Source organism: Lissotriton vulgaris, chromosome 4_1 (assembly GCF_964263255.1).
Source record: "Lissotriton vulgaris chromosome 4_1, aLisVul1.2, whole genome shotgun sequence".
In the NCBI taxonomy this organism is placed as follows: domain Eukaryota; kingdom Metazoa; phylum Chordata; class Amphibia; order Caudata; family Salamandridae; genus Lissotriton; species Lissotriton vulgaris.
In genome coordinates this window covers 505937340-505950232 of record NC_141691.1, presented here as the reverse complement: position 1 = coordinate 505950232, position 12893 = coordinate 505937340, and the positions used below count along the sequence as shown (strand labels likewise).

The following is a 12893-nucleotide window of genomic DNA, read 5'->3' as shown; positions in this document are numbered from 1 at the left end:
ATGTCTGCTTGTCTTTGCATTGCGGATTCTTCCCAGGACGTACGGGTCCTGGTTAGAATCAGCACATTTAACATGGCAGTATTTCCAAATGTTAATGAGAGCTCTTTTCAAAATGAAATCATCATTGTGGTGTTAAAAAGGAGGTCAGGATCAAGGAAAGTTTCAGTCATGAGGAAACCATTGAAACATATTTAGAGGATTCAGGCACCTCAAAAATAGCTGATAGAAATTTCAACAGATCTCAAAGTAAGTACCAGACCCATAAAATTATAAGTAAGTTACATGGAAATCGCATTATTGTGATGCCCTTATAACTTGCATCTTCTGCTGATCTGTGCTAAAACTTTAATTGTGAACAAAAGAAAGTGTAGCTTCGAAAGAGGTTAAAAAGATTTCTGTTTTTAGATATTTAGATTTAGGACTATGGGACTTTATTTAGATTTCAACAAACGGGTTGCTCTCGGTGATGGCCGCACCGAATAGCACGGCGGGGAATAGCAACATAATTTTTAACAGTTACTTACCTTGCGGTCAGACCACCGCCTCGCCCTGCATGGTCCTCTTCTGTTCCTGCTTGAAGTTGAAAACACACGCAGGCTCCCCGAAGCCAACCTGAAGCTCCACTGTAGCTTTGGCACCATGGTTCGCAACTCAGCCAGGCAGTTCCAGATTGTGCATGTTCCTCAACAGGCATTTACAGACTCGTGGGGAACATGCAAAGTGTGCATGATTGTTTGTCCGGCCCAAGACGGCCGGCCAGACTGTTATGCGTACTTAAGTTACTTCCACTCCCCTTGCTGGTTGCTCTGCCGAAATGCAAATCCCATAGAATATTAAGATACTTACATTCTGCTGACGGGATATCTGTCACTGATGTGACAGAGTAACCTGTTAGCTGAAATCTAAATCAAGCCCTTTGTATCTAAATATACACACACACACACACACTAGTAGATAGATAGCTAGACAGACAGACAGGCAGGCAGATAGATAGATAGATAGATAGATAGATAGATAGATAGATAGATAGATAGATAGATAGATAGATAGATAGATAGATAGATAGATAGATAGATAGATAGATAGATAGATAGATAGATAGATAGATCGAAAGATAGACCCTTCTCTATTCTGTTTTCTCTTTTGATATTTTTCTGTACTTTCCTCATTTAGCTGCCTCGATATTTTCATTTGTCCTCTTTCTTATGGCTTCCTCCACTCTTCCACACTCACACGCTCTCTTTTTCTCTCTCAGTCAGCTTTGCAATGTATAACTCTCGCTCTGTCAGTGTTAGTCTCTCTCACTTGCTCCATTCCTCTCTCTCTCTCTCTCTCTCTCTGTCTCTCGCTCTCTCTCTCTCTCTCTCTCTCACGTACTCTGAGTCTATGCCACTCTTTCTCATTCTTCCATTTTGCCTACTTTTGCCCGTAACTAAAGAGGATCATATGTGAGCTTTTGAACTGATTTTGTTGGATTTGAAAGTCAAATTTCTTGCACTGTTTTCCAAAAAACCTTTTTCTCAAAATATGGTATAATATATCTGCAGTAATGTTTCTAAATTATTTAGTACAATAGTGCAGGCTGCTTCCTTATTTAAGTATTCAAGATGTGTCTTCTAAATATAATTATTGGTATGCTATAGAAGAAACATAATCAACCAAATAAAAAAGCAATGAACTGCTTCCACTTGGCATTCCACTAGCTTATATTATAATGGAGGCAGAATACCTGCACTGCATGCTAAATGTAATTAATCATACACCATGCGTCCAGGAAGGGTGTACAACTAGTTTGTATTGCTCGCCACATCTAAGAGGCTGATGTAAATTAGAAATTAAGCGGAAAGAGGAAGCTGTCAAGAGAGCGCATTAATGTGAATTGAGTGTGTACAAATGTTAAGTTGTGAGACCTTAATATGGTAAAGGAAGTTTAGAATTAGATAACAGCTTTGGTTAAAGCTTTAAATCTCTCTTTATGCCTCCATGCAGAAGACAATTTAATTTAAGTCCTTGCTTACTTCTATTGTAATTTTTTTACACTATATATTGCACTATATTTAAACGTCTCTTCTGTAATTGTCAGACCTGCAATGTACAAGAGTGGGCAAGGGAACTGATGTTAGTACTATTAGTAACATAAGTAAAACCTTTACGTTAACATAAAACTGCGGCTGGAGCATGGGGGACCCATAGTTTTACAAGTTAAAATGAAGTAGCATGATAAGGTGACCAAAACAGATGTCACACATGCAGGGTCGGCTCTGTTGTCAGATAAGGTTCGAAGTCCTGCTCTAGTTTGGGTCACACATCAGCTCGAAGGCTCCACAACTACACACAGCCCATTAAACAAGTCAGAGGAGCTCTCAGGGCACATTCCTTGGAACCATGTCCCACTTACTCGCAACTTCTCTGAGTATATCAGTGCTATAAAACTCTGTTTGACAACCCATTTTCTTGAAGGGTGCCTGCAATAGTCTTTTCATCTCTTGGTGTATAGTATAAGGAGATTTATATAAAAGACTGTGTCCAGGTATACATGTGTAACTGGCAAGGATAAACATTAATAAACTTTAGCTGTAGTCTGTCTCCAGAAATACAGCTTCTGCAAACTTTCGGGCTGTTGGCCAATGTTATACGGTGCCACCTGAGAGGAGATAGACTGATGCACTTTGCCATGAACCCTATGCCCTTGCATTACAGTGCATATTGTGAAGCAATCTGAGATCGTTTGTGGCATTAAAAACAGTGTTTTTCATAGAGGGAACTTCAAAAACCTGTATGAAACGTAAAGGGAACGCCCCCCCTGCATACATTATACCCGACGCAGGTATCATGTAGCGCAGGAGTTTACAAAGTGACGCATCTGCTTAGATTTGTCACATTGTAAATAGTGAGCAACAGGAGGCATGTTTTACGCCGCCGGAAGCGCAAAACGGACGCAAGCCCTCATAAATGAGGCCCCAGGCTTTCAGGGGATTTCAACAGAGCTTATTTCTTATAATTCATCATTCTAATTCTGTTTGGAGTTACATAACTCATTCATTCATTGTTCTAATGCTTACAGGCTTTTTTGGAATGGTCTCACAGCAGAAAAACCCAAGCAAGGTAAAGATAAGAAGTTTTGGAAATTAATTAGTTATGATTGTTATGTATAGGCAAAGATATTAGCCACACATTTAAAATGCATTACACAAAATATGTAGAAAATGACCAATCTGAGTCTGTAAAGGGTGGATCAGCAGCAGGTAATGCACAAGTTCTCTTAATGTTACCTTACTCACCGCAAAATCTGAACTACTGGTATCAGCTAGCTCTTGATGCTGAAAAAGCTTTTGATTGCATTGATTGACAATATATGTTCATTACTTTGCAATAGTTCGTTTTTGTCCTTGTTTTATATAAGTTGTTAAATTAATAAATTCTTCCTCTGGAGCTAGTGTTTTTGTTAATACTTGTATTTCATTATTAATATTTTATTTATCTTGCGGGACTAAACATTGTTGCCCCCTTTCACAATTATTGTTTTTATTATGATTAGAACCATTTGAGGACTGCTTGAGATGTAATACCCTTATACATAGTATTACATGTAATGATATAGAATCTAAAACCTCAGCATACGCTGAGGGCATCTAATTATACATGTCCAATATCTCCACTTCATTGCAATCCTTTTATAATTGAAGTTCAATTGTACCTACACATTCATGTCTGGCTATTAATTAAACCAGAATATGGCAGAGGTTCTCCCATTCAATTCACTATGAATCTGGTTACTTGTTTGAAAAGACAAATGTTATGTGAAGCCCTATAAAGATTAAATATATGGGTACTTTTTTGCACCGAACATCATGAAATCTACTCGGTTCAATATCTCTACCCCTAAAACCAAGAAACAAGATTGTTTGCCTGCTTGATCTCCTTTTTCCCTCCTATGATGGGGAGACTGGAGACCATCACAATTATAATTCCCCCTTGTTTGTTTTGTTCTCACAATATTACCTTTTAATTTTCCTGCATTTGCTTTTAAACAATTTTTGATAGCTTATGCTCAACATCTTTAGGGAATAAATAAACCCCTCATATTGCTTTACCAAAATTTAAAAGTATAAATTTGAAGGCTGTGCTAGATTCCTTAATTTCAAAGTATACCATCATCCTTTCAACATCAGACAAGCTTGTGCAATGTTATCCCTGTACGTGGATTCACCTGAACCTCCTTGGGTCAAACTTGAAAAGTCATTTTTTGAGAATCTCTCTTGGAAGCAAATTATCCATATGTCTAATTTGTATGCTTTAAACAGATATCTTATTTTAAAGTACACCAATGTTGTTGTTTGTACATATCGGTTGCATGAAGATCCACCTAGGAAATGTTTTATTCTACCTAATATAAGGAACAACACATATTTAAACGTTAATAAGAAGTAATTATGTTGGAAGCACTGGAAAGAAAATGGATATTTCTTGAATCATTCAGATAATAGAAGAGTCCTTGATAGTAGACTTTCTGGTATTACTAAAATCCTGAATTTGTATTATTGGCTTCTTCATGTGCAATTCTACGTGACTTTAACATGGGCACTCCACAACTATATACGATCAACAGTGTCTTTTAAGACAAATGTGTTCAGCAGACGGTCCACATTAAAAGGCAGTTGTTTTGCATTATCTAGTCTGCCCGCCCTGAATAACAGTTGTTCAATAGTGGTAGAAAAATATATTTAACACAAATATTTTTTAATTAGTAAAAAAGAAATTGCATGCTTCAAGGATGTCATGTCTATATCCTGTCTGAAGTTGTGGCTTGTGGAATAAAATTTCAGTTTGCAGCACACTAATTGAAAGAGCCCTCATAGAACAGTCCTGATCCCCAATACTCCTGTTTGTGCAGGATCAGAATTCAAGCTCATATTCATGCTCATAGAGTTGAAAACAAGAATGCACTATTTTAAGATTATGCAATCACAATTGGTCGACTGGAGTTAAGCAAAAACCTTTAGCACAATTGCAGGACTAGATGTATTTCTCTATATTGAGTGAAAATACATTGTCCATCCACAACGTAACGTTACCATAATATCATGATGGTTTGTATATATAGTAAACATACATTTACTATTCTTAAATCCATCTATAGTTCCTTGAAAATATATATGTGTCATCAAGGTAAATAGATAAAAAGTACAAATAGTAAAGCTATGCTTACTTTTAGATGCGTATCTTCACAATATTGTGGTACTCAATATTCTAGATAGATGTTACCAGGACAGTACGTAAAACTCAATATTGTGGTATAACACCATAGTACATGCTTAAATAGTCTGAAGAGATGTGTTGGTTTCTATGCATTGATAACATGGGCCCTCTTTAGACCTAGATGAAGGCACAATGTGCACCTAAATCTCTGTTCTACCTATGCTCTGCTGATTAGTTGCACACTCACTTTGATGTATCAAATTGCAGGGCTGTTCAGAAGACAAAGCAAATGCCCACATGGTGTTAGAGCTCTATACATGAAAATGTAGTTTTATGATTGACAGAACATAGTCCCTAGTGTCTTGCCACATCAGTGCTGAGTTTGCACCAGGACCACAACAATTCCTGGGATAGCTCATGTGCCGTTATGTATTAGTGGCAGTGTAAGGGGAATTACATAGATTCATGTTTCTCTAAATACATGTGGAATCCAAGAAAATATACTCCATGGCTTAGTAAACTCCCACCCCTTACATTGCAGGATCCAGAGCCCAAGGCAATGTAGGCCAATAGCTGCATAATGTAGGCAGTGTTCGCACACCAAGGGTAACGCAATCTCTTGCTTCACCGATGTCCATTTGGTACGGGGCATACTTCTCCTCTCTCATGTTTCTCAGTGAGTGCAAACACACACATATCTTGTATTTGAGTGTGCAGCAGGCCTTTTGGGTAAACCCAATATTTCTGTTGAGAGCTTAGGAAGGCCATCAGTCACTGCCGCCATTCCTTCCAGGCCTCCCAATGTTAGAATAGAACAGATACCATGCTTGCCCAAACTAACCTGACATGCCTGGTACCTCAATAGAAGAAGCAGTATTGCAGTCCTGGGCATGGGACACACCAACCTGCATCCACCTCTAAGCTGGACAGTCAAGAGGCAGGTGATGACTGGCTCCTCCCGCTTATTTTAAATTCAACCTTTTTGAGGCACATATATCGTCAAAGCACAGAATTTGCACTGTGCAAGTACTTAGAAGAGGGTAACCCTGTACCCACAGTTTACACAGACATTTGATAGATGGTCTACATGGACATTTGACAGAGAGCTTTTTTTTAAAATCGCACACTTGATGCAACTTTTTTCATATACAAGTAGCAAATCACAGCATTCCCGGTTTAGAAAGTCGCGTTCATAGAAACCAATGACTATTGAAATGTATGCTTGGTTACCCAATGCAGTCCAATCAGAGGAGAAAACAAACACAGTCGCAGACTGTGAAATATGCAGCATGAACAGCATGCAACCAGCCTACGCCAGAGACTAGCAGAAAAAAAGGTTTGCAGCGGCAAAACTGATGTGACATCACAAATGCCAGAGGCACGATCATTCATTTTCATTAATAGCAAAAAGAAAAAAAATCACAGTTCTTTTTACATTAAAAATAAAAATAAAATAATTTTGAGATTTCCTGCCTGATTCCACAAAGGAAGTGTTTTTTTTAAAGTTCTTATTGTTTTGGAATCATTCCCTTAATAGTTGATTCTCGGTTCACATACGTGGCCCAGTACACCAGATTGAAGATAGCAAAAAGCACAGGAAAAACAATGCGGGACATTTTGTCGATTTTGCTGACACTGTTGTAAGTCTTCTTGCTTTCAGGGGGCTTCTCTTCAAGGCGCGGCATCTTGGGAGGCAGAGCGGCACTCTTTGAAATTGTTGACAGACCAGGGTCTTTGGCAATATTCAAGGCGTATGTGGTTCCCACAATGTTGTATGTGTTGTTGGCTTTCTTCGTCAATAATATTGGCTCTTTTCTCTAGAAATGTGGAAAACAAAAATACATTACATAATGCCACATACACTGCCTCTGTTCTACGTAGTGGAAGAAACGTCAAAATATGAGTTCTGATATTTTAGCCCAAACGTTGGGCACGATTCACAAAGGTAAACTTACACTTTTGTGTAAGTTTACTACTTTTCGGTATTCACAAAGGTAAACTTAGACCAAAAGTCTAACTTTACTACTTTTTGGCATTCGCAGAGGTACAAAACACATAACAGAGCAGACCAGGTCAAGGGATGGTGTCTAACCATGTTAGTAACTGTGCACCCAGTGAACGCATGCGTGAGCAGAGGTAAACTAAGACCCGAAGTGTAACTTTATTAGTAGTAACTTACATTTGTGAATACCAAACAGTAGTAAAGGTAGGCTTTTGGTCTAAGTTTAGCTCTGTAAAATTGCACAAAAATGTAAGTTTATCTTTGTGAATATGGCCCTTTGTGTATAACACATATTTGTATTCCAGTTGCTATATTGAAACTGTGAAGAAAAAACAATTAACCACTTTGCAGATCCCATCCACTTCATGATTCTTGCTGTGAGCATGAAACTTTCTGTCATATGTACAACCCCTATCACCACAAGAACGTCACTTTTTGTGACGTTTCCGTGGAGATAGAGGCTTCACATTATTTATAAGGCTCTTAATGTGGCTTAACTCTGCCTTGTATATAAAACCCCCATTTCCCTCTATGCTTAGCGTAAAAGGGACTGGTAGTGGGTGTTGCGGTGGGTGTTCCAACACAATACCCCTTGAGTTTTATGCTGCCCCCTATTTACATGTGCATACAGGGGTTAGGCCCAATGACAGGAACCAGGTATGGCCTGAGATACAAGTTACAACAAGAGAAGACCTGGGTTCCCACTTCTTAATTTTCAGACACCACACTATATTCCTTTGGTGGGTAGGTTTTTTATTCAACCATTTATTTTATTAAATTTACTTTTTTTTTAAATGGACTTTCTTCCATTCTCAGAACCACATACAATTCATACAATACAAAACATTACTACACATATATATAATTATTTTTTACCAAAATTGATATGCCAACAATCACATAACTATAAAAACCAATAGCTCCATTTGTCAATTTCAAATAGAACTCGCTGCTAAGAATAATTCATCACTTCCAGCAGCGTGTAACACATATGTTTGCCTATTTCTCAAAAAACCATATCACAATCAAATTAATTCTTGTGAGCTAGGAGGATATCTAAATCAATTTATGAAAAAAGTTCTAGTTTAAATCCTTCAAATCGTGAAACGAATAATTTACTAAATGGCACAGTCATAAATAAATGCCGACGCGTTTTCAGCCGTGCATATATTCTTCACAGGCTTTCATCAGGGCTTTCTTATTAAAGGCAAAAGTTGAATGATCTATGGAGCAAAAAAAAAAAAAAGACTATTCAGCACCAATGTGTCGAACCTTTCACTCACTTTTTGTCAACCCAAGAAGGTCACTTGACATACCTTCTTGGAGATTCCTAAGTGGAGGATGTTAATAGCTTTCCAAAGTGTGGTTAACAGTCAGCGGTCATCATTCTGCAAGAAACAAAGTTCTTGTTCATTCTAGTTGTGGTCTCTACTCTATTTCATGCGTATGATTAGGAACACCATCACAGTGCCTACCTTTAGCTCAATCCTAGTTCGTGAACACCCATCCAAATATTAATCCAGGAAGGGGGCGCTGGGGATCAAGGACTGGGGATCACAAGCCGGATCAGATTCTAGTGGGAAGAAAATATGGCCATATGGTATGTCTCCTTTCTGTTTACTAAAACGGGTGCGTTTAACAAAGTTCGCAATAACTTTTCATACCTGTCCAAAAGTCAGTAGATAGCCTGGACTCAGCTCTTATCTTGCTTTTCTAGCCGATCCTGTTACAAAGAATTTCAGACCACACATTAGTGTGCATACTTATCCCTCGGATGCATTACTTCCCTGTGACTCCCTGCCCGCCTCCTCACCTCACTCTTTAAAGGGCAAGAGCAGAGTCCAGGCTATCTGCTGACTTTTGGACAGGTATGAAAAGTTACTGCGAACTTTGAGAAACGCACCCGTTTTAGTAAACAGAAAGGAGACATACCATATTTTCTTCCCACTAGAACCTGATCCAGCCCGTGATCCCCAGTCCTTGATCCCCAGCGCCCCCTTCCTGGATTAATATGTGAATGGGTGTTCATGAACTAGGATTGAGCTGAAGTTAGGCACTGTGATGGTGTTCCTAATCATATGCATGAAATAGAGTAGAGACCACAACTAGAATGAACAAGAACTTTGTTTCTTGCAGAATGATGACCGCTGACTGTTAACCACACTTTGGAAAGCTATTAACATCCTCCACTTAGGAATCTCCAAGAAGGTATGTCAAGTGACCTCCTTGGGTTGACAAAAAGTAAGTGAAAGGTTCGACACATTGGTGCTGATTAGTCTTTTATTATTTTTTTGCTCCATAGATCATTCAACTTTTGCCTATAATAAGAAAGCCTTGATGAAAGCCCGTGAAGAATATATGCGCGGCTGGAAACGCGTCGGCATTCATCTATGACTGTGCCATTTAGTAAATTATTGGTTTCACGATTTGAAGGATTTAAACTAGAACTTTTTTCATAAATTGATTAAGATATCCTCCTAGCTCACAAGAATTAATTTTATTGTGATATGGTTTTTTGAGAAATAGGCAAACATATGTGTTACACGCTGCTGGAAGTGATGAATTATTCTTAGCAGCGAGTTCTATTTGAAATTGACAAATGGAGCTATTGGTGTTTATAGTTATGTGATTGTTGGCATATCAATTTTGGTAAAAAATAATTGTATATATGTATAGTAATGTTTTGTATTGTATGAATTGTATGTGGTTCTGAGAATGGAAGAAAGTCAATTTAAAAAAAAAGTAAATTTAATAAAATAAATGGTTGAATAAAAAACCTAACCACCAAAGGAATGTAGTGTGGTGTCTGAAAATTAAGAAGTGGGAACCCAGGTCTTCTCTTGTTGTAACTTGCCCCCTATTTACAAGCACAGCGTAAATAGCAGGCAGCGCCAAAATTAAGACTAGGGAAAACCTGGTCTTAACTTGGGGAAACGAGGAGAAAAGCTTTATTTCTTCTCGTTTTTTCCTTTTCCTTGTGTGCAGCCTTGTGCAGCACACATGAAAAATGCAAAATGCCTTGGATTATTTATGTGTAGGAAGGTGACCCTTCCTGCACATAAACAATTGTTAAAAAAATAGATGTTTTAACTTCCATGTGTGCCGCATTAAGCAGCACACATAGCAGTGACAAAAAGGTATTTCAGGATTGTTTATGTGCAGGAAGTGATACCTTCTTACACATAAGCAATGCTCCCCTGAACGCAGACACCCTTGCACTACAGTGCAGGGGAGCCTGCGTTGGCGCTACCCGCTAAGGGGAAAATCCATAACAACGCGGTCAAAACACCGCGCTGTCATTACCACGCGCCTTTTACAACACAAGTCGTTACCATGACTTGCAGTGGAGGGCGCTGTAGACTAAGGAATAGTATATATACTATTCCAACACCATCCCTACTGTACATAGGCTGGATTTGGAATAGTAAATCTTACTATTCCTAAGTCCAGCACCCTACAGCGCAAGTCATTGTAACGACTTGCGTTGTAAAAGATGCGTTGTGATGTACCGCGATCTAAAAGATCGCGTTGTAACATCATACAACCCCCGCTAAGGGCAGCGCCAGCACAGGGGGAAATGCAAGGCTGCACAATATCCTTGTAAATATGGTGCAGCCTTGCATTTCTGAAGTGGCGGAGTCAGGCGTTAAGCCATGACGGCTAACGCCTCACTCCACCACTTCCTTGTACATATGCAACTTTCTATTTTATCTCCAGGTAGTACACCAGCATCCAGTTGAGATGCTGTGCTGGTTACATTTGCATACATACACCATGTTCTTATGAATATTTCAAAGAATCAGACCCAAATATATCATAGGACTGCATTGCCCTTGCATCTAGCGAGGTGACACAAGAGGAATGCAATCAATAGGACAGATTTACCAAGCCACTATGCGTGGCTCTGCATGGCTTGGTAAATCCTGAGTAACACAAGGCACCCTAAATCCCAGCCTCACAGAACTCTGCACCGGGAAGGCATTACATGTGTACAGCGTGTTTGTCCTCATGCAAACACCCATGTATTTTGGTGAATTTCCAGATGTACCAAGACTGGTATATTTAGGAATGTGTCAAAATTGTACTCCTTCCCATCTTCTGCCATTGTTTTTTCTTTCTAAGTATGCTGCATTCCGAAGCACACTTAGAAATATAAAAACTCAAGTAAGGGTTGTTTGTGTGCAGGAAGGTGCCCCTTCCTGTGCAAGAGCAATCCTGCCTGCAAAGAAGGCACCTTTGCACCATGCACCCTTGCACAAGGGTGCTAGTGTTGGCACTAGGCAGCCATGGTCCTGCTAGAGAAAGGAGAGAGAAGGAATGCACCATATCTTGATAGACATGGCTTATACCTGTCCTCTCCATTACATGCAGCACATTGCAGCAAGTTCTCTTGCTGGGTTGTGATACGTCAAATTTTGATAAATCTGGGGCCCAGTGTCTGCAGCACTAGTCCAAACCTGCAGGTTTTTGTTTTCCATAGAAGCATGCACATTCTGGTAGATATCATCCACAATGATAAAAAGAGATGACTTTTGTAAAACATCAGGTGCAGCATTAGCCGACTATAATAAGAATTTCAAAAAGGTTGCATTGGCATTTAGGGATGACAAATAATTCAGGAAAAGCACTAGTTTTAATTTCCAAAGAAATCTGCTGAGAATCCAATACATCTTTGAGTGCCTTCACAAGGAGAATCCTTCCTTTTGCCAAAAGTTTTTCTTTGAGATAATAGAGGAGGGAGGAACAATGTAAATGATGGAGAAGAAGTAAAAAAAAAAGGTCATATCATTTTCCAGTATGTAGAAAACCATTGACATTCACTAGATGGAATGTAACACTGCCTACAACGGATAGTCACGTGCACACCTGTGGCACGCGCTGCTTCTAATTGCTCGCAGAAGTTGTTCGTCAGTGATCCTGAGACGTACAAGGGAGTGCGAAGGCAGCAAAGCATCAGGATCATCTAGCCGTGTAGTGAGAAGTGGGTGAAGTGCCGAAGCTGAGAGCATGCCATAACATCTCCGTTATTACAATAGCTAATTATTGGCGAGTTCTGATGTATTTCAATGCACCTTAGTGTCTTATATTCTCATCCCTTTTTTATTTATATATGTATATACATCCCCACCATGTTGGTTCCGGATGGACAAATGGTGCTCAAAATATCAGCGGTGCGTTTTTTTCCTACGGCAGAACCATGCCTGCAATAATTCCCCAAATCTGACACCACAGCACCAGAAAAGAAAACTCTCTACAGGAAATTTTTACTTGTTAATTCCTTTATTTTGGACAAATTGTAAAACCCAACGTGTTTTGGTCTCTACTCAGACCTTGATCATGAGACCCAGCTCTGGAAACCAACTGCATTTTATTCATACGTTGCAATGACTGAATGCAACAATATCCAACCCTGACACGTTTCGACATTACCGCCTGGATCACAGGTGAGCCAGCTTTCACTAGCCCCAGGTGCTTTTAAAATACATATTCACTTGCCAGTCGTGAATACTACATGTTCCATAACTACGCTGCAGTTAAATATACATCATGCTGCATAGTGTCTATTATTGCAGTGCCGATTTAAAATTGTAATAGCGCAGGCATAAAATGTTCAATTAAAAGGCCTTGTGAAAATAAATGCAAAACGTTGCTGTGAAAATTAAACTGAATTGCAGGAAATCCAGAGCCTTTC

General features: G+C 39.1%; 1 protein-coding gene across 1 annotated transcript in view; it reads right to left on the bottom strand.

Moving 5' to 3' along the window:
- Positions 1-6293: 6293 nt before the first annotated feature.
- Positions 6294-12893, bottom strand: part of GABRA3 (gamma-aminobutyric acid type A receptor subunit alpha3) — a 1805986-nt gene continuing 1799386 nt past the window's right edge. Inside the window, exon 11 of the mRNA XM_086964657.1 lies at positions 6294-7016. Coding sequence (XP_086820783.1) covers positions 6708-7016 — 309 coding nt within the window. The 3' untranslated portion in view covers positions 6294-6707. The remainder of the gene's footprint in view (positions 7017-12893) is intronic.